A 27,759-nucleotide genomic window follows, 5' to 3' on the forward strand; every position below is an offset into this window, starting at 1 on the left:
TCGATTTTCTTCCCGGGCCTTAGTTGCGCACTAATTTTCGTACACGATAATATTATAATATTATACACACGCCGGGCCGGACTTCCACGCGACCGTCGTGGTGCGGCGACTCGTTTCTCATATCTATTGGGCCGTGTCTCGTATATATTTGCACAAGACTCGACGACGCACGAATAATAATAATAATAATGACGATACGCACAGGTTGGATATTTTCAAAACTATATGATCGTTCAAACGTATGCTGTAGTAGGCCGCGGCGGGCAAAACGAATTGAATTCATGACAGACAATATATATCATAAAATATTTAATACGCACTCCGCTACGCGCGTATGTAATAATAACATTACACTATTACGTTTGGGTACGCGGTTTCGTATTATACGAACGGTTCCTTTTTTTATATATATATATATATATACCGCGTTCGTTCGCATAGGTATAATATTATGTTTTAGTAATAAATAATTGGAGTGCGCGAAACTCGTCAAGAAAGACTGCAGTGTATTTTTTTTTTTAACGTAATCTCTATTTTATTATTATCCATGCGTCTTCTGAGCAGATCGATATTAACTTTTATAAGTGATTTTTTTTTTTTATAACATATTTTATTTTCTCTTAGTTCCTATATTTATTGTTGCAAACGTCTATAGTTGTACGTAATATATAATATATATTGTAACACAAAAAAAAAAATAAATATATTGTTATTATATAAACTATATATTGTTTTTTTTTTATTATATATTATGATGTATATATTTTTTACGAACACATTTTTTCGACCATACCTACGCTATTTTATCCAGGTACTATACCTATATATTATTATATATGTTGAAGTTTAAGAAAAAATAAACATATAGTAGTAAAAACCAAAAGGTAGGTACAATATATAAATAAGCCAGGGCACCCGGAGGTACGTCCAAAATTGTTAGCCACAATACTTTTATCATGACAATAATTAAAATCATTGGGAAATTATTTTTTATTCAAAGGAAAGCTCGAGAAAATAATTTTTAAGTATATAATGGTAATGATTTAAATACAATTGTAAGTATAGGAAAACAATTATAGTATTATTATTAATTCTTTACGTATTAGCTAGCTAGCATAAAAATCATTTTAGCTATTAATGTCACTATACTTAATAATTTAATTTCTGTGACCTCCGTCCCTATAAGTCCTATAGACCTTACTACCTTAGGGCCACCGAATTTCACGTTACACCGTCGACACTCGACAATAAGGTGTATAACAGGCAGTGGTGTTCCCATTAATTTTTTTGAGAGTATACTATATCATCATATATAAACATTTAATACAATAAGAATATTTTTCTTATGGTCTACATGAGTAAAGCCGGTAAAAAGCGTGTCAATAATATGGAAAAAATTGAGGTTGAGAACATACGCAGTTTACCTATAATACTGAAAAAAAATCTTGAGAGTATATACGGCATATACGTAGTACCTATACCCTATGGAACACCCCTGATAATAGGTAGGTACATTGCAAAACCTACAGCGTTCTGAACAATATCTATGTATACTATAAGAGTATAAGGTATGTATTGTCAGTTTATAATAAGTAACAAAGAGTAAGAACATAATTACATATGTAATATAAAAAAAAAACATGTGCATATTAAAGAGTTAATTTACCTAAATCGTAGGTTCGTGTGTAAATTACAGCGTTCAAAGAATGTCTATCATTATTATTGTACATAGACACATCAAAAAAAGTACTGAATAAAAAAAAATTTTCTTTCTTAAACTAAAAAAAGAGTGAAAAGTTACAAAATTTAATTAATAAATAATATTTATTAAATATATCTAATAGTAATGGAACTCCAATTGCTGAATATGTATCAAAATTCAACAATATTATACTCTTATTTGTCCTAATATTGTACTTTAAAAAAAATTTGATTTTACTATATTAGTTATTTAAGTATAAATTGAAGATTGTAATTTAGTTTGATTTCATTAAAAATTAGCAATTGATTTTTAAAATTTTACCCGGGCGCAGGTTACACACGACCTTTTAGTTTTTATATTTGATGAGAACTATATGAGCGCTGATTACATGAATGGTTTTATGTTTATACCTGTACCGGTTGTACCTTGGATGCAGTTTACAAATCGCTGATCAAAATAATAATAAATAAGACAAGGTAATGATCATTAATCAAGTGTGCAAACGTAGACTGTATTAGCTTTGAACAGAAGTATAAAGCAGAATAAGCAGATATATCATATATGTCATTATTTTGATTATTCACTCATTAATCACTCATTAGCGCTTTCCAACAAATTTGTGCTGAAATACGACCATCGTACTTCTAATAATTATTTTTGTAAAAATGTTACCTAATAAATATAAAAACATTAATTGATGTACCATAAAATAATACAAGTGTCTTGTACTATAATCTTATATCAACAATTCGTACGTATGATTTATTATATTTAAGAATATATAATAATGAATAATGATATACTTAAAGGTTTTACTACTTATAATTATTCCGTTCTTCTCGAACACCATTATAATGCTATATTATATAATTTTATAGCGGTCAAAATATTTACAATTGAAAAAAAGATTAAAACGTGTGTTTGTTTTTAAATTGTATATTGGACAGTAATACACTAATACCCGTAGGTAGGGTACCGCGAAATTAATTACCCCGGAAATTTAGTGCCTGAAAAAAATAACCCCATATGAGATTTTGTACGATTTTAAATGATAATAATTGTATGTGGAAATTTTATAAAATATTTTAATTTTTAAGTGAATTATGAGCATTTTCAAATATTTAATATTTTTCGTACTAATAACTCACCTACAAATTAAAATATCTTAAAAAACCAACAAGAAAACACTAGATTATATTCTTACGTAAAAGTTTGATAACAGGTCAATTCACTCTAATAACAATATAGGTATTAAAATATATATTTTTTTTATGTATTATAATTGACATTTAATACTATTAATATTATAAACGTTTTTTATTTATATATTATTGATTGCAATTGAAAAAATTGACTATTTGTTTAAAATTATTATATTATTGATATTTCAAACTAATTTACTAAGTAACATGGGCAGATTAGGAAATCCATATTTTAACAATATAAGTATAAATATAGGACTAATAGATATTAAGATAAGGTACCATATCTTAAGAGGACGTCGCACCCACAATATACCTAGTGTACTTTTAGTTTTGATATTAGAGTAAACTGACCATTGTCAAACTTTTAGATAAGAACATAATCTGTGTTTTCTCGTTGGTTTTTTACGATATTTTAATTTGTAGGTGAATATCAAAAATATTAAATATTTGAAAATGCTCATAATTCACTTAAAAATTAAAATATTACACTTATTAGAATATTTATTTCTTTATTTAATATACATTTTAGTTTTAAATATTATACAATTATTATCATTTAAAATCTTACAAAATCTCATATGGGGTAATTTATTAGACAAATCGTAGATAGAGTATTTTACTACAAGAAAATAATCAAACATATCGAGTTCGAGAAATATTTTACAGGTTTTATTTAAAAATTATGCCTTAGTTTAAGAAAAAATTAACCAAGATACAATTGGTTAGTTTATTTCTTAAAATAATAATTATATGCTAGGTAAGTTCAACACAAATCACATTTTTCTAAAATTAAATTAGACCATAATGCGACTTTTAATAATATACCTCTTGGTTCTTGAGAGTTTTAACACAAATTGACGAACCATTCAAAAGATTGAAACAGAAATTTTAAAAAATGGCGAAAATCCAAAAATGTAATTAAATTATGTGTACAAAAACTGTTTTTCAATTTATTAATAAAATAATGGAAGGGGAAGGCATTTCAAATATCTGTAAAACTATTGAATAATTAGGTTGAAAATGTTAGGAAAGTGGGTAGGTACCGTATGCTGCTGTACATTATGTGTCAAGTGGAACTCATTAATGAGTAAATCACTATGAGTATAATGGATTTTTTTAAATTTAAATTCAATGAAACTCATTGCATACAATGAAAGACGATTTTGAGCAGAGACTGTCTAAATTTTGGTAACTATAACAATTATTTTAACAATATATTAAATTTGCATAAAAATTCCAGTTTTCCTTAATTTTTGTTTTTCCCAATTATAAAAAAAAAGTAATGGGAATATTTTCCTCTAAAGCACAAACTAGATAAATTAGCTATTAAAAACCAGCCTCTAAGTGAAAATTGAAGCTTTTTTATCAACTATTTATCGTATACCTACACTATACACAGACACAAAAAAAAACATGCATTATTGTTAAATAAACCACTTAGAATCTAGATTGTTCTACAAAAAATTATACTATAGGTATTACTCACAAAATGTTATATTATCACTTTCTATGATTTTTGAAGTTATAGCTTTTTATAAATTAATAATTAATATTTTACTTAAAAATTTTGAAAAAACTTAAAGTGTGTAATTTTTAGTAGACCACTGACAACAGTGTAGATTAAAAATACATAGGGGCGTATTTTTTTAAAAGCATATGAAGTTTAAATTTTAACAAAATTCGATATTTAAAAAAAGATAATTATTTTGGTTATTTTGTTGGAAATCTTCCAATTGTTTTTTATAAATGTTTGAAGTTTAAGAATTTTAGGTTATGTCAAACCAATCATTTAATTCAAGTAAGTGGTCAACTTTTTATACTTACCAGCGACCTAAGATAACATAACATTAACAAAATTAAATATTCACATAATAAAGAATTATTTAAGTTTGATTTTGATATATTATTGTTTATTACTAAAAAACATAATCAGTATTCACATGTATTATGCTAAGTGTGATCTGAAAGTAGAAAAAACATGCAAAAACTGCAGCAAAAATAGTAATTGATACTTTTTTATGGTATACAATATTATTCAAATGAAATAATATTTTAATATTATCTGAAAAATATTCAAACCAATACATTACGGTCAACAAATGGTACTGTTATTAATATGGTTATTATTAACATTATTCATTTAAATGAGTAAAAAATTTTTTAGATAATATTTATTATTTGTAAGATTAAAATTAATATTTTTTATAAATGAATTCAAAAGATTTACAGAAATAGTATAAATTAAATCTTGCCTATACACATAAAAATTATTATTTACAATATTCTTGATTTCTTTTGTAAAAAAACATATTAATAGAAACCAATGCAATTAATGTTGTAGTAGGACATAAATATTCTAATATTTATCATAATTATTCGCAAATCTCCATAGGTATGGTATAATTATCAGTTACCAACCCTAATGTGTCTCTCTGAATTGTTTCATAAATATGATTTAATTCGGGAGAGCTTTTAATTTGACATACAAAATCACTCATATGTGGATTTTTATCTAAAAAAAAAAATATTCACAATTATTAACAACAATAATAATACAACGCAATATATATATATTTTATTAATTAAATAAGTTGACTGTGCTCCAAATTTCACTTACTAGCATCGGGTATAGTTTGTAAATTAACAACTGCTCTCATAGCAGATCTCTTAAGTTCTTCCATTTTTTCAAATTCCTGTTTCACAGAGTTGGCTTTGATTTTCAACATGCATGTTTGTTTTAAAGGTTCAACAATTTTATCCAACCCTAAAAAAAAATTATTAAACAATTATTTACATCAAACCCTGATTACTGATTATAGTAGAATTTAACAACTTACTTTGCAATACAGCACTAGGTACAATTTGAGCCATTCTCGAAACCATCAGATATGTAAGCATTTTAATATCATAATGATCACGTAATCCATTCTCCAAATAATTAAGATATTCGAATATGTCTAGACGATCTAAACATGAGTCTAATAATGTATACATACATTCAAAAGCTGCCTTTCTTATATCTAACCCATCATCAACAGTATGCTTAAATGGACCCATTTCTACTTCTCGTATAAGTTCTTTCTAAAATGTACACAAATACATAGAAAATTGAATTCTAAAATTTTAGTTTTAAAATATAAATATATACCTTAACAATTGTTTCTGCATATAGTTTAGGAAGTACAGTGTCGAGTAGATCCCTGACCAAAGATGGCTTATTATGTGCAGCTGAATTAAAAGCAATTAATGTTACTCGTCTAACATTTATATCTGGATCGGTAAGAGCACTCAAAAACTGATCCATATTCTGTCTAAGCAGCATGTCAATTGGTTGTGGTTGATCAGATATAGTGAATTTAACAGCTGTCAATAATGTGGTTCTCATAAGCGCAGATGACGAGGGTAGAGATGACTGCAAGTTTGGCAATAAATTATATGGATCGATTAATGTAAGTTTTCCTAAACATTCAGCAACCACATTACGTGAACCTTCTTCTATACATTCACAGTGCTTAAATAATTGGTTCCAAATAGCTGGGACAAAAGGTTTCAAGTTTTCAATGCCATTAGGAGTAGACGACTCAAATGTGATGATCTAAACAATATCAATAATCATTAAAAAATAAAAATTATATTTAAAAATAAAAATTACCTCTTTTAGGGAATGTAATAGTAAATATTGACGTTTAGGTTGCATGTCAATCTCTCTTAATATGAAAGGTATATATTGCTCTAAATTTCCAATAGAAATGCTACCTAAACTGTAACTTGCTGATGATTTTATTTCTTCCGAATTAGACGAGAATGATTGTAGTATAGTTTCCTTCAAATTAACTACAGAACTTAAATCTCTGTAATTAATATTTAAAATTATAAAAATAATGTTCTAATAATAATAATAATAATAAAAATACATAGATAAACATACATATGTCTACCAACTTCACCAATTACTAGCAACGAAAAAATACGTTGTTGGTCATTAGACGGATTAATCAATTCAGACATGAAACTATTTATAATACCCATTGCTTGAGTTGGCTGTGTGGCTGTCAGTGCTGCTACACACTTGGCTAACGAATGATAAGCCTAGACATTAATAATATTTTTGTTTATTACTGTCAAATAATTATTTAAATTAAATATTACTTGTTTGTGTAAAGTTAAAGCTGGAGTGCCAACAGGCTGAGCCATCAATGGTGATATTAAAAGTGTCACTAACTCTTGGTATCCAAACTGTGGAACATTTGTAGCAACCAGAGATTGGAAGAATAATAAAATAGCATTCAAGGCAGCTCCTTGCAATAATGGAGATTTAGTCAGAGTCATAACTTCTGGCATAATAATGTTAGCCGAAAATGACATAGCCAATGGTTGAATTTTTATTATTGTAGTTAACAAAGAAAGTGTTAACTGAGCAATATGTAAATCTGATTCATTAATTAATTGTGGTAATTCAATAAGTATCTAAAATAAAATATACATATACATATAAATTATGATAATATTTATAATTAAACAAAATATTATTTTATGCATTAATATATACCTTATTTAATAATTCAGTAGAAAAATCAGCATGGAAATTATTTAGCAACATATTGAGTAAAGTTAAAGTACTCAATTTCAATGCTCTTTGATTTTTTCGAAGGAATGATGCCAAAATTAATACACCATCACTCTAAAAAAAAATAATATAATTTTATGTTTTGTATAAAAATATAAATCCACAAATCGTTAATTAAATTAAATTTACCAGAATAGAAGACAAATTAATTTTCAATGGTGATCCAGCAACTTTAATAAGTGCTTTAACAGTTGTAAGTCTAGTAATTTCATTGCGCAAACGATCCAAGAATATAGGTAAACACACTTGCAACTCATTTTGTAATACATCACCTAAATTACATATTATTTGTCCCATACAAGAAATTGAGCGTTCCTTTACTTCTTGGTCAATATCAGATGTTTTCAAACGAGAATATGTACAATTATACAATGGAACAGCGTATACCACAAAATTGAACTCTAGTTTATTATCTGGCAAAATAAAATAAAATTAGGAAATTGTATATCTATTTAAATATTGTTTTGTTTTTACCTAATGGGCGAATGACTTTGACCATTTCTTGTAAAACAATAAGTGCTTCTGCAGTTATCTTGTAAAATGGATCACCAACGGCAGTTATAATAGGCGGAATTAATTGTTCTACCCAGGGATGAAAGATTTCAGGAGCATGTGATGTCAACACGCAATGAATAAATGATAATGTATCAATTTTCATGTTGCTACTAGACTTTTTGTCACTACAAATTATTAACTAAATAATTAAAAACAAAGGAAAAAAATGAGAAAAATAAATAAATAATACCTTAGAGAATATTGAATTCCAGGAATTAAAGTTCCTATGTGGTTGGTGAGAGCACCAGGAAGAACGATAACAAGCTCTTTCAATAGAGCTAAACAGTCAGTACGAGTTTTAACACTCCGTTCTTTCATTTGAGCATGTATAGCTTTAACAATTGCAGGAACCTATATGCATTGTTTTTTTAAAGATATTAATTATTTATAAACTATTTATCAGTCTGTCATTATTTAACTTACTTGGGATTGAAGAAGATACATAGCTGAATCCTCATCAGCCATATCAGCTGTCATATTACTACTAGTTAACTTTGTTTGTTTCAACAATGCCATGTACACATGTAATATATCACTTTTAACATTTTCTTCCCTTTCTAAAATATTAAAGATTTAACTATTGTTTCTAGAATAACATTATTTAAAATATAATTACCTTTAAATCTTTGTATCAATGATTTTGAAACATTTCTATACATATCTGCAATCAAATCCTTTCTGGTTATGATTATACCTTCCAAACACTTTGCAGCTGACCGCCGAACTTTCCAACTCATATCATCATCATCCGAATAATCATCCTCAATATCTTCATCTTCTAAATCTTCACCATCATTAGTATCCATTAAATTCTCATCACCATTTTCACCATTATCATCATAATTATAATTTGGATCATATGCCAAATATTCCAAGCATAACTTAATTATGTCATTAGTATAAGCTGCTGTTTCACTGGGACAACGATTAACAAAAGCATCAAAGGCTTGCAAACAATATTCACGTAATTCATCATCTTCCGTAGAATTTTCTACCAATGGCCCTTGTATTAATGGTACAACACGATCAACATGAACACCAAAACGATGGCCAGCTTGACGACTGCAATGTTAGTAAACAGACGATAATAGTTTAATAATATAATTTAAAATGATTTACTTAAATTTTACCATATAGCTGCTATACACTGTATGGATGTTTTAGATCTTGCTGCTGGTTGTTGTATTGATAAATCATTAACCAAATAATCAATAAGTTTAATATATAATACTTGATTACATGACAATACTAAATGACCAAGTGCAACAATAGTCCTGAAATAAACAATGTATATTTAAAATTAGATGGAGGTAAAAAATGTAATATTCTGCATAATTGTAAAGAGTTAGTAGTAAGCGATCAATATCAATTACTTTTACTATAAATTAGAATATTTTATATTTCATAGATTATTATAAAATATCTTTTGGTTTTAAATTTTAATACATTATACATGATTAAGTGTAGTCAATGTCCATACCAAGATAAATTGTTAATTTAAATTTAAAAAAAAGTATTAAATGATTAAGTTGTTTATCGGGTACATTAATTATATAGTTTTTATTTGATGATACCAGATTAGCACTAAATTCTTTTTCTAAATTGAAATGCTATTGCTTAAAGTAGCTTGCTTTTTCTTATTTTTTAAAACCATTAAATCTGTGTTGTTTAAAAGACTGAATAAATTTTAATATATTTTAAGTATATGACTCATCATATGATAATGTACAATAAACCATACTTATAACTTATTTATCTCTCTCTTGCTGAAATATATATTAATTAAAACAATTATCGATCCCAGAGCATTTTATTTTAATGCAATTCAATTTCCTACTAATAATGTTGATTACATTTATGTGATATGATATTAAGAAATATGTTAACATCCGGGTTTGCACAATCATGATTGAGCTTTTCTTAGATAAATATCAAAATAGAATTAGTTATTATATACTTATATTGATTTATTTTTAATAATAAAAATAATTTAAAAAAATCAAAATAACTAATTAATCAAATTACAATATAAACAGAAAATGTATTATTTATATTATTTAACATTACACTCATTAATCAAACTTTTAAACTTAAAACATTTACTATTTTTTTCTTTTTAAATGGAGGCATGATATCAAATCTAGAAGTGCTATAAAAATAGACTCATTATTTTACTGGTTTTTAAATATTTTTAATCAATTGGTATTTGTAATTTTGAAAAAATATATTCAGCACAGTAAAATTAACTAATATTATACAGTAATCCCTCATTATCCGCGAAGGTTACGTTCCAGCAAACCTGTGTGGATAACAAAACCGCAGATGACGAGACCATAAATCAATGTAAAAAGGGTTTAACTTTTTTTAATTTTAAAAATCAATTATTAATCAATTAATAATTGTTTAATTCATACAACTAAAGCATTTATAGTGGAGGGTTGAATTTCATCAAGTGATTCTTTGATGTTGACAAGACATTTAGCGATGTTATAATTTTTCCATCCTTGTGTGACAGTAAGTTGTAAGTACGTATAATGTATATGTGTTATACCTATAGCGATATAACACAATTATATAGAATTGTCAAAAATAAATTTCTACAGTGTTTGTGTAATAACGGTAAAACGTTATCGCAATCGCAAGGTTAGGTTATAGGCAATAATATGCTATCGTGGACCCAACCGAGGATAATTGAAACCACAGATAACGAGGGATTACTGTAAAATATAAGAGAAAAAACATGGACTTTTTGAGGGGAGGCTTTCTTTTAGATTTTAAGGAGATTGAGAGGAGAATTTAATTTTTAGTAGAAATTGCTACTTTTTCTTTATTTAAATACTAAAAATGAAGGTGTTTTATAAGTTTTTTTATGACTAGGCAAATAAATAAGAAAATTATAAATAGATAAGACAATCAAAAAAATATCAAAGTTTACATCAAATATTTCAACACAAATATTTCAATATAATCTGATTTTTTTTACTATCACTACCAACTCTTAACCTGTTATATTATATTATATCTAAATAATAACATTATTGATTTTAAAATAAATTATTTTTAATTCAAACTTTATTACTTGATCAAACAAGGTAACCACATGTTGAAGTAAAAATCAATTTATTTATTAGAGATAGCGGTACACAAAAATACCCAAAAAAGTGAGTGGTAAATAAGAGAAAAATCCCCGATTAATCACTAACAGGAAATATTCAAAATTAAATTTGTACGTACTATGAATTGTAATAATTAAGTTACCTTTTTCTTACTGCTTGACGAGAAGAATTTAATTGAGGCAATAATGACTTTAGTATACCACTGTGAAAATCTAATAGCAATGATCCAAATCTTGAGAGTAAATCAGCAAGTATGTCTAAAGCTTCCAATTGTACAGATACATCTTGCTGTAAACGAGATTACTTCATAAATGTTGTATTCAATGATAAACTATTAAATTTACCTTTTCAATAGCACTTGTCAATTTTCCAGTAATTCTACGGCACACATTTGCAGCTAATAGGGCGTTAGTGATTGGCAACTCACTTATAACAGTTTTTAATCCAATACTGCAAATGTCTCTCAATTGTTCATTTTCAGATATCATATTAGTACAAAGTGCATCAACAATAGTCTCAACTTGGTTTTCTTTTACTTTATTAACAAGTGGACCCAAACTAAAATTCAATTAAATAATATCACTCATTCATTAAAATTAATCATATAATTTATTAGACATGAATGTTGTTAGGTTATACTCAAATCAATCAAATTTTTGTACAAATGTTATTGCATTAATAACTTGATAATAAATAATAATACTAATGCATCAAAAATAAAATGTACGTGGTCTGTATAAATTAATAAACCTAGGCACTTAATCTTTCAAAACTTGATACTTACCATTTAACAGCAAGATTTTGAACTTCACCATTTTTGTCTTCCAACAATCTTAGTAACATTCTTACAACTTTGCGTTCAGAATCGTCATCTAGTTTAATGCTGTCTTTCTGCAACTCTGACATTAAATCGTTGGTTGCCATAAACCGGAAGTCTTTATCACTTGAAGTCATCTAAAACAACACGCATAATATTCAGCAAAAGCCCTAAAGTGACTACTAAAAACCAATGTAATCATAAATTTCACTTACTTTTTCAAGCAAATGAGCGATTTGGTACGACACGTTAGCCATGATTTTGTAGTGGATCGTTACGCCAATAAATCCGACAAGAGTATCACTGTGCGAATATTAATCGCGACCGAATAGGTAGTAGCTAAAGTTAAAATTCCATTAGACGAATTGTATGCATTTGTATTACACTGGAGAGATTTTACGACACCGGATAAAACGTAAAACGATTGAGAATCGGAATAGGTAAAATAGCTTGTCGTAAAAAAACACGGCAGATGCGGCAAGTAAAAAAATTAACTTTGTGTTTTATGAAAACTGATTACGTTTTTATAGTCTCCCAGAAATATACAGCCACAGTTAATGAACCCTGGTCGTGTTTTTATCTTTTGGCATCGTACTTGAATATACCACGGTTTTGTTGTTTACCCGCCTCAGATAACCGCTACAGTGGTAGTGGGCAGCAGCGACTGGGATGGGTACGGTTGGACGCCGTGATGAGAAATTATCGGTGATAACAGAAATTAAAAGTTCGAACACTAACCTCAAATCGGAAAAATTCAAATCACAATCGCCAACCATTCGACGTTTGTAAATAGCTCTACTGCGATTTTTGAGTACACGAGTTTCTCACCCCGGCCATCAGAACCACACACATTATTTATACGTCGCGTATTCCGCCGGTCGAAATTGGTTGTGAACGACCGTTATTTAACGTTTTAACGACTTTAACGGGCAACGGATAACGACTACCTTGTGTTGCGTTTGCTACCCGCCGGCTATAGCCCGCAAGCTCGAATACCGCGCTGTGGCGGTGGCGCGTGTAACAGTACGACATAATATTTGCATTTTACTTCGTGATTTAAAAATACGCTATTTTATATATTTTCTGTATTTCGCGTACGTGTAATACGTTAAAACGTTTAATAACTCTTTGACGCACAACAGTGGTCTTTATTTATAGATGATGTTACATCACTGGTGTCCACAATACGTCCCGAGTTTGCGGGGCCTTCTGGTGCGTTATTAATTTTCTCGTTCCTAAACAAAATTTTGTTTAAATTAGTTAGGTACTAGGCGCAAACGTCCTTATAGTTTACGTTGTTATATTATTGTTATTTAACTATTCACAACGAGTAAAGCCGAATTTGATGCCAAGTACTGTTGTGATGTTAATAAGTTATTTAGTTGTGAATTCTTGCTAAAACATGTTGACTCGCGATTGTCAATATTTAAATTCACCGGTATAGCACCATCTCTAAGTCTGGGTTCTTTTAGACGCACCTACGAATATATTTATATGTTATGTCGTACACTTTTACCTACGCCTAGTTGAATAGTTCATAAATACATTATATATCCATGAGTAAAGGTACTAACCGTGTATTTATTTATTCCATTTCCAGATACCCACGTGTCTTAAAATGATTACGACAAACACGAGAATTATTAGTAAAGTCAAGTACATTTTCCCATTGAGACCGTAACGCAATAATCATTGGGACTTTGAAAGAACTAATCTTTACATATTTGTCATGTGAAGGACAATTAGGTATACTACACGGCATTTTAATTTTTAGCACAATTACACAATTTTATTACAATTAAGCATCAAATGTTAAGACTTTATGACTAATTGTTGTTTTATCTTCTGAGGATGAAAATTTGTATATATCATAGATGATAGGACTGCTATGGACTAAGATAATAGATATTGATGATATTATAGTTTTATAGTGAAGTATTTATCAGGATTCAAATCGTGGTTTTTACAGACATGAGTATTATGAGAGTAATATTATAAAAAATTTCGTCTATTCGAGAGTAATATTAAGAAAATATTTGATACTAGTAAAGCGCGGGAAAAAATAATAAGCTTGTAAATTCTGCTTCTAAATCGGTACACATCATGTCGCAAGCGCTAGTGATAAATGTTCCAGCTGTTCTAGTTATTTAATTTGGTTGCCAGTTTAAAACGATATTATCATAGGTCGATGGGCAATCATGCTGTCCATACTATCTTAAATTGTGGGTCCAACTATACCCATCTTGCAGCAGTCAGGCGGGGCGCATGTTGATTCCACCGGCTACTGTTTATCCCTCCCTTGTAATTTGTAAATGTATTTTAAAAAATACAGTCCTACATAATATATTGTATAATATATATATATATATATATATTAATAAATAATAATAATAACAATAATTGTATGATAATTAAAAACTAAAATGTATAGTCTAAATTGTATAAAATAATAAAAATAAAACGATTCAATATATTTTATTTTATTTTGTACGTATTGCTATAACGTATTACGCTACATACAAATCGCACTTTCAGAACATTAGTGTAGTAACTCAAAAATTGTCGAATTTGAGTTATACATGTTTTCTGATGATAAAAATGCCGTTCTTTACGAATTTGATGATGATACGTGGAATACATAATGTCTTACAGCTGTTTTACTATGCTATCAAATCAAAAAACTCGTTTTTCTCAAAACATGGTTTTTTGAGTTGCAACACTAACGTTCTGATGGTGCGAAATGTCAATGATGATTCCTGCTTTTAACTAAAAAAACAAAGTATTAAATGATTTGAACGATAATAAAATTTCTAAGATCACTTATTTAAGACATGTGTCCAAATATTACCAAAAGTAGATACATTTATATTAATTAGATTATACATTTAAATTTTAAATTATACTTTATACAATTATTATATAATTCTTTCTTGATTCCTAAATAGTGCGTGGTTTCGTTTACACAACGGTCAGAAATATTAATCCTATTATTTAAATTAAAAAATTGATTTCTTAATTAATTGTTTTAGAAGTTATTCTAATTGGTATATACTACATATACTATAGTTATATTGCTTATATTATAATGTAGCTTAATTTCGCCTTGGAATTACTCATTACCAACTTCAAATATAATAAAAATATTCACGAGTTAGCTCAAGTTTTATTATATCTGTAACAAAGTATAAATTTTATTGTTTCCTAACAAAAACGATCAGTCAAACTAATTAACAAGTCACCTAAAACCAAAAACCAAATTAAACCACGTAACTTACGCTACTTCTTTTTATTCGTGAAAAATATTGATTTTCTTATCCTATAATCGATTTTGTTAATTTATTTTATTTATTTTTTTACTTCAGAAATAATCACTTTGTTACAATAGTTCTGTACTTAACTATCACTATAAATTTGTTTTAAAAATGTACTCAATTTTAGTAATTATATCATATTTTGAGAATTTAATAGGTATAGATTTAACGTATAAAATATGGAATCTTAGTAATAGCCGAAATCTTATAGCTATCATAATTATGGACAAATAATAATTTTTTACAGTGTCGTATACGCCGATAACTCGAACGTATACAATAAACGAACAACCAAAATATTGTAAATACTTTATTAACGCTCAGTGTCTAGTGGTGACCGAGTCACATCACCACCACTGACCCCACTTTGTTAATTTCATTATCCTTATAAATCAATTATATTATATTATTGACTTTATGCTTAGCCAATCTTATCTTATTGAGTATGCATACAATTATACTAGTTGTAATATTAATGTTATTTTACCCTACTTACAAGTTACAATATGCTTAAGAATTATTATACTAATTATTATACTGTTACAGCGTTGCTTTCTTAACATAGTATTTAAATACTAAAATTTTTTATTATTACCTATTTTAATTAATATTTTTTGTGGTACGCTTAATAAAACAACAGCAACGACAACTTCAAATAGACATACCTATCATGTTATAGTATAACTTTAAAAGTTTTGATACATTTAATTTTTTTGATTATTTTTTAATGTAATATAGCTAATAAAACTACCTCCAATGGATGTATACAAACATTTTATTTTACCAAAAAAATTAAAAACTATTGGATATCAATTAACATTAATTAAATTGCAGAAGATAAAAATCAAATATGTATAATTATTATTATGAATAGTGCCGGGTTAAGGGAGGGAGGGCTAAGGGGCAGTTGCCCCCGCGGCAATTTTTCAACGACCAAAATGAAAGTTTTAAAATCTAATGTATTCTAATTTTTAGATAAATTATTAAATGTGGTAACAAAATAATAATAAATAATAATAGTAATACATATAATAATATATTATTACACTGTGATTGTCAATCACTGAGTATTATCACGTCAAGACCATACTATTAGCGTGTTAGCAGCCAACCTGTGTTATTAGAGAGCTCGGATAACCAACGCATTTCTATTTTCGTTCTTATATTATCGTATTATTTTCGATTTTAATTTGTATACAATAATATGTTTACAGACTTACGGCAGAACATATTGACACATAAGTACATAATCGTGTTTGTGTCTGTATTATAACCAACAGATTATTAAATTTGATATTAATAGTTTCAAATGATTTGTTTTTACACTACCAATCAATCGTTTTTAATTTGTATTATACTAGCTATCTATTATTTTATTATTTGTCTCTCGATTTTCGTAGACCGTAGTCATAGTCAGTCTTTTCAAATCATATTATAGTATAATATAGAATATCGATTACAGACTGAAAAACAAACGTACAACATTTTTGTTAACAGCGTTTTTTTTTTAATAAATATAAGCGAAAATCTGAGAAAAAAATAAAACAAACTATTCTCAAACACATACAGTACAAAGTTTCTTCTAAAAGGTAAAAACTAATGTACATAATAATACATTTATAATTAAAACAAAATAACAAATCACAAATGTATACAAAATAGTACATCAGTACCTACTCCATATTCCTAAATAATAAAAATGAATTAAATATATTGTATTGTATTTTATACTATTTAATAAATAATAATGAAAAATACTCATTATAAGGTCGCAATTAATATTTATATAAGGGTTTTTAAAACTATAGTTGTAGATAATCTAATTTATAATACTATTCAGACTATGATTCTATACTATTTATTACATTATTTGTTTTTATTTATTGTTTATTAAATATAAATGGCGGAACAGCATTATTTAATATGTGCAATAACTTTTGTTCTATTCAATGTATTACATTTTAATGAATTAAAGATTAAACAATTTTAACACCGTTTTTATTTTAATATTTTTCTTCTTTTTATGAACTGTACAAAATGTGTAAAGGGCAGCATTTGAAAATCTGACCCCAGGCTGCATATTCGTTAACCTGGCACTGATTATGAAAAAATAGAAACTGAAATAAATAATTATCAATATCAATGATAATACTTAATAGTTAATATGCACCACAATTTATAATATATTAAGTTAAATCTAATTTTACCAGTTGTGTCTGTGGGTTATAGGCATTATGCGCATAAACAATCAGAAATTAGATACTATATTTGTACTAAAATTATTTTTTCCCATTTATTGTTTTGAGCATAACCGTGACAATATTGAAGGTTGTCGTCGTCACCTGAAATTTTAATTGGTAACATTACATATTTATATAATATGTATATATATATATATATATATAAGAGTATCCCTTGTCCCATGAGACCCATTGCAATATTTCCTGAAATAATAGATATCAAAATTATGTTTTTTTTTTTTTAAAGGCTCATAGAGACAAGGGATCAAGGACTACAAGTATTTCATATTTTAATTTAATTTAATGTTTTGATAAAAAAGTTAAAAAATAATTTTGTATTCAATTATTTTCAAAAAAGATTGAAGATAACCATTTTGTAGAGTATTTTTCTGAAATGTAAACGTTCAATATTTTATTTTATTTAGTATCGTAATTTTTAATATTTTTTTTAGTTTCGAGAAAAATTGACGATTGTGAATTATTTAATACTACCTATATACAAGTACCAGTATTAATAAGCATGTAGCACGCGGACTCTTGTGTATATTATACTACAATAATATTCACAAAAATAAAAAAAGATATTGAAAATCACAATTCTAATAAGAATACAATTTTGAACGTTAAAATGTTCAGAAAAATAAACTACAAAATTACTATATCTTTAAGTTTTTTTTAAATTAATTAAATAGAAATTATTTTTTTTAACTTATTTACCAAAACATTAAATTAAATTGAAATATGAAATATTTGTATTCCATGTCACTGGCAGTTTTAAAAAAACAGAATTTTCATATCTCCATTATTTCAGGAGATTTGGGTAAATCCCCCGGAACATCAAGTATATGTCGCATCCATATTGCGTTATTGTACGTTTCATGAAATGGACAACGTCTGCGTCCATTTCACGAAATGGAACCACGAGTTCTTAACTTTACGTAATTACACAATATAGATTATATAGGTATTTCGTGAAATGGATATTTAAACCGTCATCAATGGAACTTGTTCTGTCATTTGGATGTCCATATAGCAAAATTAAAAAAAAAATTATTATGTATTATGTAAAAAATCATTTATAATTAATTTTACAAATTTAATTTTATTATTATTTTTAAGAAAATATTTTACAAATAGGTACTTAAATACAAACTATAATGTTTACTGACAGTTTATTTAAAATTAAAATTATTAGAGGAAATGTAAGTCTGAATAACATAGTACCTTCGCTGTTTGCTTGACGTGACAATAATTCTTATCTGTTCTATCCAGGGGCAGATTTACGCATAGGCAACCTAGGCCGAGCTAGGCACGTGCCTAGGATGCAATATTTTTCAGGGGCGCCGCAATTTTTCAGTATATTTTTACTTTTATTTATACAATATAATTTTGCTTTATGGACATCCAAATGACGGAACAAGTTCCGTTGATGAAGGTTTAGGTATCCATTTCACGAAATATAATCCATATTGTGTAATTACGTGAAGTAGAGAAATCGCGGTTCCATCATTTCGTGAAACGTACAATAGCGGGATATAGATGCGACATATGTACAAATAATAATATATTTATTGCCCAATATTTCAATATTTTATGTATAAAACAATCACCTACGCTAGAAAATAGTTGTAAGTTAACGATTTTGTTTGGTGTAGCTTTTATCTTTAATTGATTAGCATTATTGAACTTCATGGCTATTAATAATATTTTTTTAAATTTTAAATCCATGCTCGTCCAATTACAAGAATATATTCCAAAGTTAACGGATTCTTTCTGTATTTAAACACAAAATTAATGAAAACATTTTACTAATATTACTGTGATATATTTTACTTTGTCATTTAAAACATCAAATAAATAGCAGTATAAGTATAACTGAATTATAAAAACAAAAAATGCTGTTGAGATCTTGAGTATATTGAAAATAGAAAATGATTCTGCTGACGAACATATCTATCAACAGAACAAAATTAGTATTCATTAACTATGATAATATTTAGGACATATAAATAGGTTATATTATTATTATTGTAGTTAGTGTCAATTAGTAGCGTGTGCAGAGGAGATTTTGGGATGATGGGTGGTGATGAGGGATATATCCCCCATGGGCTTTTTCTTGTGCAATTTTTGTGTTTGGGTTACCATAATGAATTATTACTTAAAATTGTATAACATATATCCCCTCTCATTGAAAATTCCTGAGTAGTGTTCATTTTGATTTACGAAGTACCTATACCAATAGGACGCTTAATAATTTTACATTTTAGTTGTTTAAGATGAACAAATAATAATAAAAAAAAAAACGTAAATGTAAGATTGAATAGCCTGCTGATAGACGAATTGATGCTTAAGAAAAACGTATCAATGGGGTTTTCTAAAAGTATATTTAGATTTTAATACTGAGTTAATAATACAAATATAAAATTATTTGTGTAATTACCATAATAAATGAATATGTCAGTATTATTAATAAAACTGAATCTATAATAATCAAAAATATGACTATTATCCACACCACACGATAGAATGATTTTAATTTTCTGAAAAAATATATATTTATACATTATTTTTAAAAAGTATCGAATATTATATATATACCTAATTGATGAAAATGTTACATCATTATTATTTTAAATTTAAATATTTAAAAAAATGATTATCTATCAGTCGAATAATATTCAAGCATTCCTAATTATTTATTATAAAATATAAAATACTCGGAGACGATTGATAAACTTGAAATAAATACTCCATTCACGTAAATTGACCTGGGCGGTGACTAGTTTTTGTAAGTGACGCACAGGTTACACACGTAATTGTTTCCCCTATTTAATCAACCAGCAATAATATAAATGCAGAACGATACCTTCGTCCATGTTAGTATAGAACATAATAGAATCGACAGTCAAACAGCTGATCAATTTGTTTTTATATAATATATTAAGATAAAATGTTATAATGTCTGTGCTGAACTTCTGAACTTCTTCAATTGACTATCAAAATATAAAAACATATAAAATAACTAGGAAAGGGTTGATGTATCTACTATCAAACCATTAAAATAATATAAACGAATTCCATAAATATATGATTAGATCCTCAATATATAATCCTTATTGTTACTCAAAAAAAAATAATGAATCTGATCTTTAAAAAAATTATTTATTGAACAAAATGTCATAGAAGAGGTAAAATAAGTATACTAAAAAAAAACTATTAACCGATGGTTTTAGTAATATTAAAATGTGTTCTCCAATGAGTATAAAATACTTTATCTTCTATAATGGATGAGCAGGTATACCTATAAATGGAATATTATTTAACAATAATTGAATCATTTGAATCTATTTATTTCATAAATCTGAACGCCAAAAATGTACCATTCCATGCACATAATAAATAATAGTAGTTAAACATTTCCTTAAAAGTATAACATAATGTCATACTCATTTTTTGTGTAAATGTATAATATTACATTATAATAACCGAATAGGCCAATATAGCCAATAGGCAATAAGTTACAAGACTAACGTGTAAATTTTTTTCTGATCAATTATTATTGATTTAAAATCTTCATATGCTTCGAAACTATTATTTTCTTTTTCTAGAAAAATAAAAAATGTATATTGTTAATTTTCTATAATTTATAAATAATTACTACAATATTCGGTAATATTGCAGTAATTTGTAATATTACCGGATCATAAGATAATTGGTAATCATGGGCGCCGCTAGGGGGGTGCAAAGGGGTGCACTTGCACCCTCCTGGCTTTACAAAAAATTTAATTAAATTAAAAAAATTGAGTGGTATTGAAACTATTTTATTTTGCATATTATCTATATTATATTATATTATATTACGTATTTAACTATTATTATTATTATTATTATTACGTATATAAGCATTATTTAGAAATTAGCGTATACCTACTTGCACGATGCACCCCCCCTGATAAAATTTCTGGCGGCGCCTATGTTGATAATATTAGACATATAATAACTATTAATGAGTTGTAATTGTTTTTATTGTTTTATTATATGTGTTCTTTTATGGTAATTTTGTATTTAATATGATTTTCTATGTTTTAATTTAAAAATTATAATCCTAATATATTGTAAACAAGTTTAGGCCCGTAAATTTTTTAAAAAATAAAAAAAATATATAAATTATATATTATATTTTCATTTATTAAATTGAAAAATATTAAGTACCAAAAATTATGCTTTATAAAATAATTATTAACTAATTTAAATTCAACTTGTATTTATATCATAATATAAAAGAAACATGTTTATAAAATGTTTACCTATTCAGAAAGTAAAAAGGAGTACCCACCGAAATACAAATTTTTAATCCTTATTTTAGTACGTACATGCGCAATTAGCAATTATTTATAATTTCTTATTTTAAACTAACAATGCCAATTTGAATAATGTTTTTAACTTATTTTATACATTTTGTAATTAGAAAAAAATTACAAAAATTGTTTAAAAAAATAATATATATCCTAATCTCTAATATGCAGACAAAAAGTGAGCATTGCTATTCAAGAAAAATAAGTGAAAACTAAAGTATGGTTAATATATAGGTAGTAAAATACTAATTATTTTGGCAATAATAGTATAACACTTGACTAATACTTGTACTACTATTAATAGTATTTATAAAGTAATCGCTAAAAATAAAGTCTTAGAATTTTTGCTATTTTAGTGACATACCATTCTGAACGTCTTCAAGTTTGCAGTCATTTCCAATATTTTCGAACGCTGTGGTAATTACTTCATACTGTGCAATGATAGCCCAACATAACGATATTAGGAAATTATCAATAATCATTGAATAATTTAAAATAAATATTCCCATCGCTATTTCCATTAAATAAAATATGTAATAATATTGATTGTAAATGCTTGTGGATACCGGATATTGCATGTTGAAAATATTATGATAACGCTGATTCGGGCCTTCCGTCATCACAAAAGTATTTAATACCAATGGTACAATCATCCATATAATGAATACTACTGTGCTGTAATTTTGGTATAAATTAGTTATTGTTATCGATCTATCACGATATTTATGTAGGATTCCAACATTTTTGCGACACCGTCTACTCGATAAAAAATCGAAGCGCGTCAGGTCGAATAAATCCCAAATTTGATCCGCATTAAATAAAAGTACACAGATTTTCAATAAAGAAATAATAATAATAGAGTATATAAATATCATTAATAATAAATCAATACTGTCAATAGTATCTATAGTATCTGTGAAAAAGCACATTGCTGAAAATATATTGTAAGATGTAACAACCACAATAAACAGCACATTTGTTAATTTATAACTATCATAATTTAATATTTTTGAGCTGTTTGGATTGAATATATGATAAAATTGGTATCGCTTAAATAAAGCCAAATTAATCGCTACTTCGTGATCTTGTAACCATTTCATTTTGTGAAATATTTTATCTTACGAAATCTGAAAATAAAAATTATATAGGTACGCATCGTATGAATAATATAATAAGCTGTTATAAGTACAATTTTCATTGATTAAATATTAAGAGAAAATTTACCAAATTTACAACATAACCTTACTAAAATAATGCTATATTTATATAAATTTAAAAAAATACAATTTAATAAAAATAATCTTAAGATTAGGTTAGGGAATTAATAGTTACCGTTTACCTATAGGTTACTATTACCCGTGTCTAGCTGTTGCTAGGTATCTTTATTTTATGTAAGCTCGGTTTTATAAGCTCTGAAAAATAATCAAAACTCCCAGCATTTATTATTATAAGTAATACTTAAGTTTACAATTACATTAACAGTACAAAACATTTCTCAGGCTGATAAAAAGAATCCCAATAGAAATTTAACAAAATTGTAATTTATATAATACCTACATTATGTTCAAGATATATAGACTTTCCGATAACCATCATGTTTCAATCAAGCAAAAGGAACTCATAAGTGGATGTTAGAATACATCATAATTTATAGGGGACGTATAGGATGTTATAGTTATTACTTATAATAGTTGGGAATTTAGTTAAGTTATACCTAAGTATATTGACTTACTGGTTTTAATGATCTAAAATTAAAGGACCTATTAAAATATTTATGTCTCAGCGTCGGGTTACCCTACAGGCAAAACCATCAGGTGATTGGAGCGGCCACTTTGGTATACTTAAAAAATAAAATATAAAATATATTTATAATATTATATTATAATTTGGGACGGCGGAAAATAGCTTAATCCGCCACTGTTATGTCTCATAATATGCTAATTTTTATTGGTTGATATATAAAGTTCTTATAACAATTTATTTATTGACGTCTATTTTTGTGAATTATTAGACAATCATTTGATAATGACCACAGTTAAGTTAGATTAGGTTAGGTATGACATAAAAAATATAAGGATAAATATTAAACAATTATTGTCAATTTATATTTTATATGGCTAAATTAATAATAAAAGTTTAAAAATAAACTTTTAAAAAGTATAAGCGAAAATGCAACACGATTTTCCTATTAAAAACAAAAATAAAAGATTTATTAAAATACACTTAAATTTTTGATAACTTAATAACATATATAAATAAAGTTATAAATTGTTATGAAAAAAATTTAACAAAACATGTACACTGTATTTTGTAATTATTTTTTATTTTTGTTGTTCTGTCTAATGACTAGAAAACGGATTTAAATGCTCTAAAGTCTAAAAAACAAGAAAAATGCCTTTAAAAATACGATTTAATGCACTCATAACAGAAATTTGTTTTAAATAATGCACTCAATAAATGATCTTAACATTATTTTTAACATTGAAAAATTGTTTGATTGCATATATTTTTATTCTTAGGTATTAATTATTCGTATAATTTTCGTGATCTTCTAATTCTCCTATCTACTTTTTACTTTGAAAATTATTTCCGAAAAATGAATACACAATTTAGATAAATACATTCGTTATACTTGTAAAGTATGTTTCATAATAGCATTGTATATTTGTATATAATCAGGGGCTGCTTAATTTTTATCCATTATTTTATAAAAATGACATAAAACATAAAAAAAAATGCACTAATAATGTCAAAAAATGAAAAATAAAAGTTACATTTTTAATTTCTTGATATACGAAATTAACTTTGTATTTCTAAAGCAACGTTTTTGGACATTCAGAAAAAAATGCAATTTACATTTAAATCCGTTTCCTACTAATGACTATTGGTTTCCATGACCTTTCATTTTATCTTTTTTATATTTTTATCTTTACAATTTCGCGCAAACAAAAAATTAAAAACATAATTTCATTTATTTTTTCAAACAATTTATCCTCCAAACTTGACAGATAACATAGTATCTACCTATACTTATAAATTTATAATATTACAATGTGTCAAATACATATTCTTATCTTCTAAAATTATAATAATTATTTAATATAAAATATATTATTACGTACCTATCTTCTTAGTAAAATTATGTCAACAATAATGTTTGAACGTGTTTTTCAAAGTATAAGATGTTGTAATTCGGATATGTCTTATTCGGTGGCTGGTGTAGTATCAACTAAAATTAAAATATTTCACTTTAACATTAAGTTTATAGCACCTATTTAAATTTATGAAATTATTGATTTCACTAATTATCACCTAAACTTTTTATACACTTTAAGTTCACGATATTGAATAATTTCTAACATTAATGGTCCAAAAATTAAAATATTAATAATAAATGTTTATAGATACAAAGTCTTACATAAAAACTTCATAAAACAAATTACCTATAATCTATACCTATGAAATAATTAAAAAGACAAAAACATAATAATTATTGTATAAATAATGCAAAATTACTTCGGTATTTTTTTGTTAATATTAGTAATTGTTTCAAGGTCAATATTGAGTTGTAATATAAATTCATGATAATAATATACATATATAATCAAGGACATCAGTTGTCAAAATTTAGCAAAGAACAAAAACAGAAGATTTATTTGAACCTTATCAAATTCAATATAATTATAAGTCTTAATGTGAAACTCTAACCTAACCTACATATAGGTACATGACGTGCTATTTATATATCTTCAACATAAAGTAATAATTTATCATTTTACCTTATTTTATTACAGAAATTGATATAGGTTAGGTTTTAGGTGTGTTACATAATTAAATTATAATAGTAGAAAAATATTTTGGAAAGAAGAAAAATGCTTTCTCCACATATTCTACAAGCAGAGTGGTGTAGTACGGGGTACCCCGCAAAATATTTGTCCACTACTCCGCTTGTCAAACTTTAAATACATATAACTATTAATAAATATTAATATTTTAAATATTGAAGATTATTCAGTATTATTTTATTTTAATTATAACAGGAAAATACTCATTTATCAGTATCTGAAAATATTTTGACAGATAATAACACCATAGAACTTACTACTGACATTAGATAAGTAAAACAGTTATTGGATGTTATAGTCGTATTGTAAAATTTTTATAATTTTTTATAATTTTTATTATTTCTTTATTAAATGGTAAAATATATTATATACAGTTTGTAAAATAATTAGAAAGTCGGTACCTCTAATACGAATCATAACAAATAGTCTAGTGTAATTTTAGGTTCTGAACGTACTTATTGCTATTTCTGTGTATGGAACCCAAAAGGTAAACAAAATTATTAAAATTATATATTTATTTAAAATATATCAATATATGTACTAGGAAAAACTAAGGTTTGATGTATGAAAAAATAAAACGAGACGATAATTTTTGGAAAAATAATATGAAAACCAAAATTAAAACTTTTTATTTAAAAAATCTCTTATCCGTCTTAATCAAAGAAAATTAGCAAACTTAAAACAATAATCTACCAATACTTTTTTTTTAATCTTCAAAATAATTGTATACATATTTACATTATTATATTATTTATACTCATGAATGTATTAATAATTGTCATCAGCTCATAAGTAATACATTATTTGTTTACATTAAATTATTGTACCTATCGGTCCTTTCGTAATTCATATTCATGTATAATATTGATGTACCATATGTACCTACGACAATACGTCAAAATATATGGCCTATCATAATATTGAAAATAGTATACAAGTGTAAGTGTATTATCAAGAATTACGATAATAGTAACATGGAAACATAGTTAAAATATTATTAGTAATTTAAATATTAATTAATTAAGTTATATTGAAGTTCATGTTTAAATATAAAATATTAGAAGTACATCATTTTTAATCAAATATAAGATTTTATCCAACAACGCTTTAGATTCTGAATGGGTAGCGAAGATTAGGGTTATTATTATTATTATTATTATTTTTTTTTTTTTTTGGTTAAAAAGATAAGATAAAAAATAATTTGTTAAATATTTTGGTAAACTTTTTTAATTAAAATTAAATTCTTCATAAACCAACATAATAATCAACATTGCCTGCTCTTCGAATATGCTGTATACAGCATTCATATTAATTATATTTTATTTTTTTTAATTTTAACTAGGTAATACTGATAATAGCTGATTATACTATAATATATAAACATATAACAATAATTGTTTCTTTTGGTTACTATCGTAGTTCCGGAAATGTGTATTTCGACTAATAGGCGGGTGGCAGCAAGGCTCATAGATTATTATCTATAAACCTTGGTAATTGTGATGGCGATTCGAACTTCAAGACCAAATACGTGGCCGTCATCAGGAAAACGATGAACACTCCTGTTAACAGGGTCCACATTGAACACTACTCTGCTAGCTAATCCGGGACAGCGATCATGATTTTCTGAGTGCCCTTGTTCACTTTCGACATATAACAGACGTCGTCTTCGTCACCGCCGTGGCGACATTTCCTAGTGATTTTTATATTGTCTACTGCAAATAACATATATACAAACACGTAATAGTTTTTTTTCTTTTTTTAACCAAAAACAGTTTAAATTTTTTTTTGTCATAAAACGATAATTATCTAATATCTATCCTATAAATTACTGTAAAAAAAAAAAACTTAACTATAAAAATATTCATTTGTCGTGGAAATATTTTGGGTAATAATAATCTATAAACCTTGGGGTGGCAGTATGATAAAAACGATAACTGATTAGTAATTACACACACTAATATCCATTGAGGTACTACTCACACATAG

The 27,759-nt window shown here is 26.3% G+C and overlaps 2 protein-coding genes and 1 pseudogene across 2 annotated transcripts; all 3 read right to left on the bottom strand.

Annotated features, from left to right (window-relative positions):
* Positions 1-5,127: 5,127 nt before the first annotated feature.
* On the bottom strand, positions 5,128-12,279 carry LOC113549024 (cullin-associated NEDD8-dissociated protein 1). Its single transcript, XM_026950167.1, has 18 exons — positions 12,238-12,279; positions 11,990-12,159; positions 11,550-11,763; positions 11,348-11,493; positions 9,220-9,363; positions 8,706-9,151; positions 8,513-8,646; positions 8,280-8,440; positions 8,009-8,214; positions 7,664-7,947; positions 7,457-7,588; positions 7,057-7,374; positions 6,836-6,996; positions 6,560-6,758; positions 6,056-6,502; positions 5,745-5,988; positions 5,525-5,671; positions 5,128-5,419 (listed from the first exon to the last, which is right to left on the bottom strand). Exons 1-18 carry the CDS (start codon positions 12,277-12,279, stop codon positions 5,280-5,282), a joined length of 3,735 nt encoding a protein of 1,244 aa, XP_026805968.1. The 3' UTR covers positions 5,128-5,279.
* Positions 12,280-13,400: 1,121 nt separating this feature from the next.
* LOC113550274 lies at positions 13,401-13,784 on the bottom strand (annotated as a pseudogene).
* A 3,494-nt stretch (positions 13,785-17,278) lies between these two features.
* Positions 17,279-27,435, bottom strand: LOC113549458. Its single transcript, XM_026950768.1, has 9 exons — positions 27,260-27,435; positions 25,051-25,157; positions 22,293-23,055; positions 21,105-21,177; positions 20,014-20,113; positions 19,407-19,526; positions 19,188-19,346; positions 17,541-17,675; positions 17,279-17,450 (listed from the first exon to the last, which is right to left on the bottom strand). The coding sequence occupies exons 3-8, from the start codon at positions 23,026-23,028 to the stop codon at positions 17,613-17,615; spliced, it is 1,251 nt and encodes a 416-aa protein (XP_026806569.1). The 5' UTR covers positions 23,029-23,055; positions 25,051-25,157; positions 27,260-27,435; the 3' UTR covers positions 17,279-17,450; positions 17,541-17,612.
* Positions 27,436-27,759: the final 324 nt, after the last annotated feature.

Source organism: Rhopalosiphum maidis, chromosome 4 (assembly GCF_003676215.2).
Source record: "Rhopalosiphum maidis isolate BTI-1 chromosome 4, ASM367621v3, whole genome shotgun sequence".
In the NCBI taxonomy this organism is placed as follows: domain Eukaryota; kingdom Metazoa; phylum Arthropoda; class Insecta; order Hemiptera; family Aphididae; genus Rhopalosiphum; species Rhopalosiphum maidis.

Excerpts from the sequence above, each read along its gene's own strand:
- LOC113549458 (XM_026950768.1), bottom strand. The coding sequence starts at position 23,028 with ATGAAATGGTTACAAGATCACGAAGTAGCGATTAATTTGGCTTTATTT. Across the intron at positions 19,347-19,406 it reads TTGATGTTTTAAATGACAAA|AAAGAATCCGTTAACTTTGG; the intron begins GTAAAATATATC and ends GTTTAAATACAG. Across the intron at positions 17,676-19,187 it reads ACTTACAACTATTTTCTAGC|GTGACGACGACAACCTTCAA; the intron begins GTAGGTGATTGT and ends TTAAAATTTCAG.
- LOC113549024 (XM_026950167.1), bottom strand. The coding sequence starts at position 12,279 with ATGGCTAACGTGTCGTACCAAATCGCTCATTTGCTTGAAAAA. Across the intron at positions 7,948-8,008 it reads CAAAGTCATTCGCCCATTAG|ATAATAAACTAGAGTTCAAT; the intron begins GTAAAAACAAAA and ends TTATTTTGCCAG. Across the intron at positions 6,997-7,056 it reads CTTTAACTTTACACAAACAA|GCTTATCATTCGTTAGCCAA; the intron begins GTAATATTTAAT and ends ATTAATGTCTAG.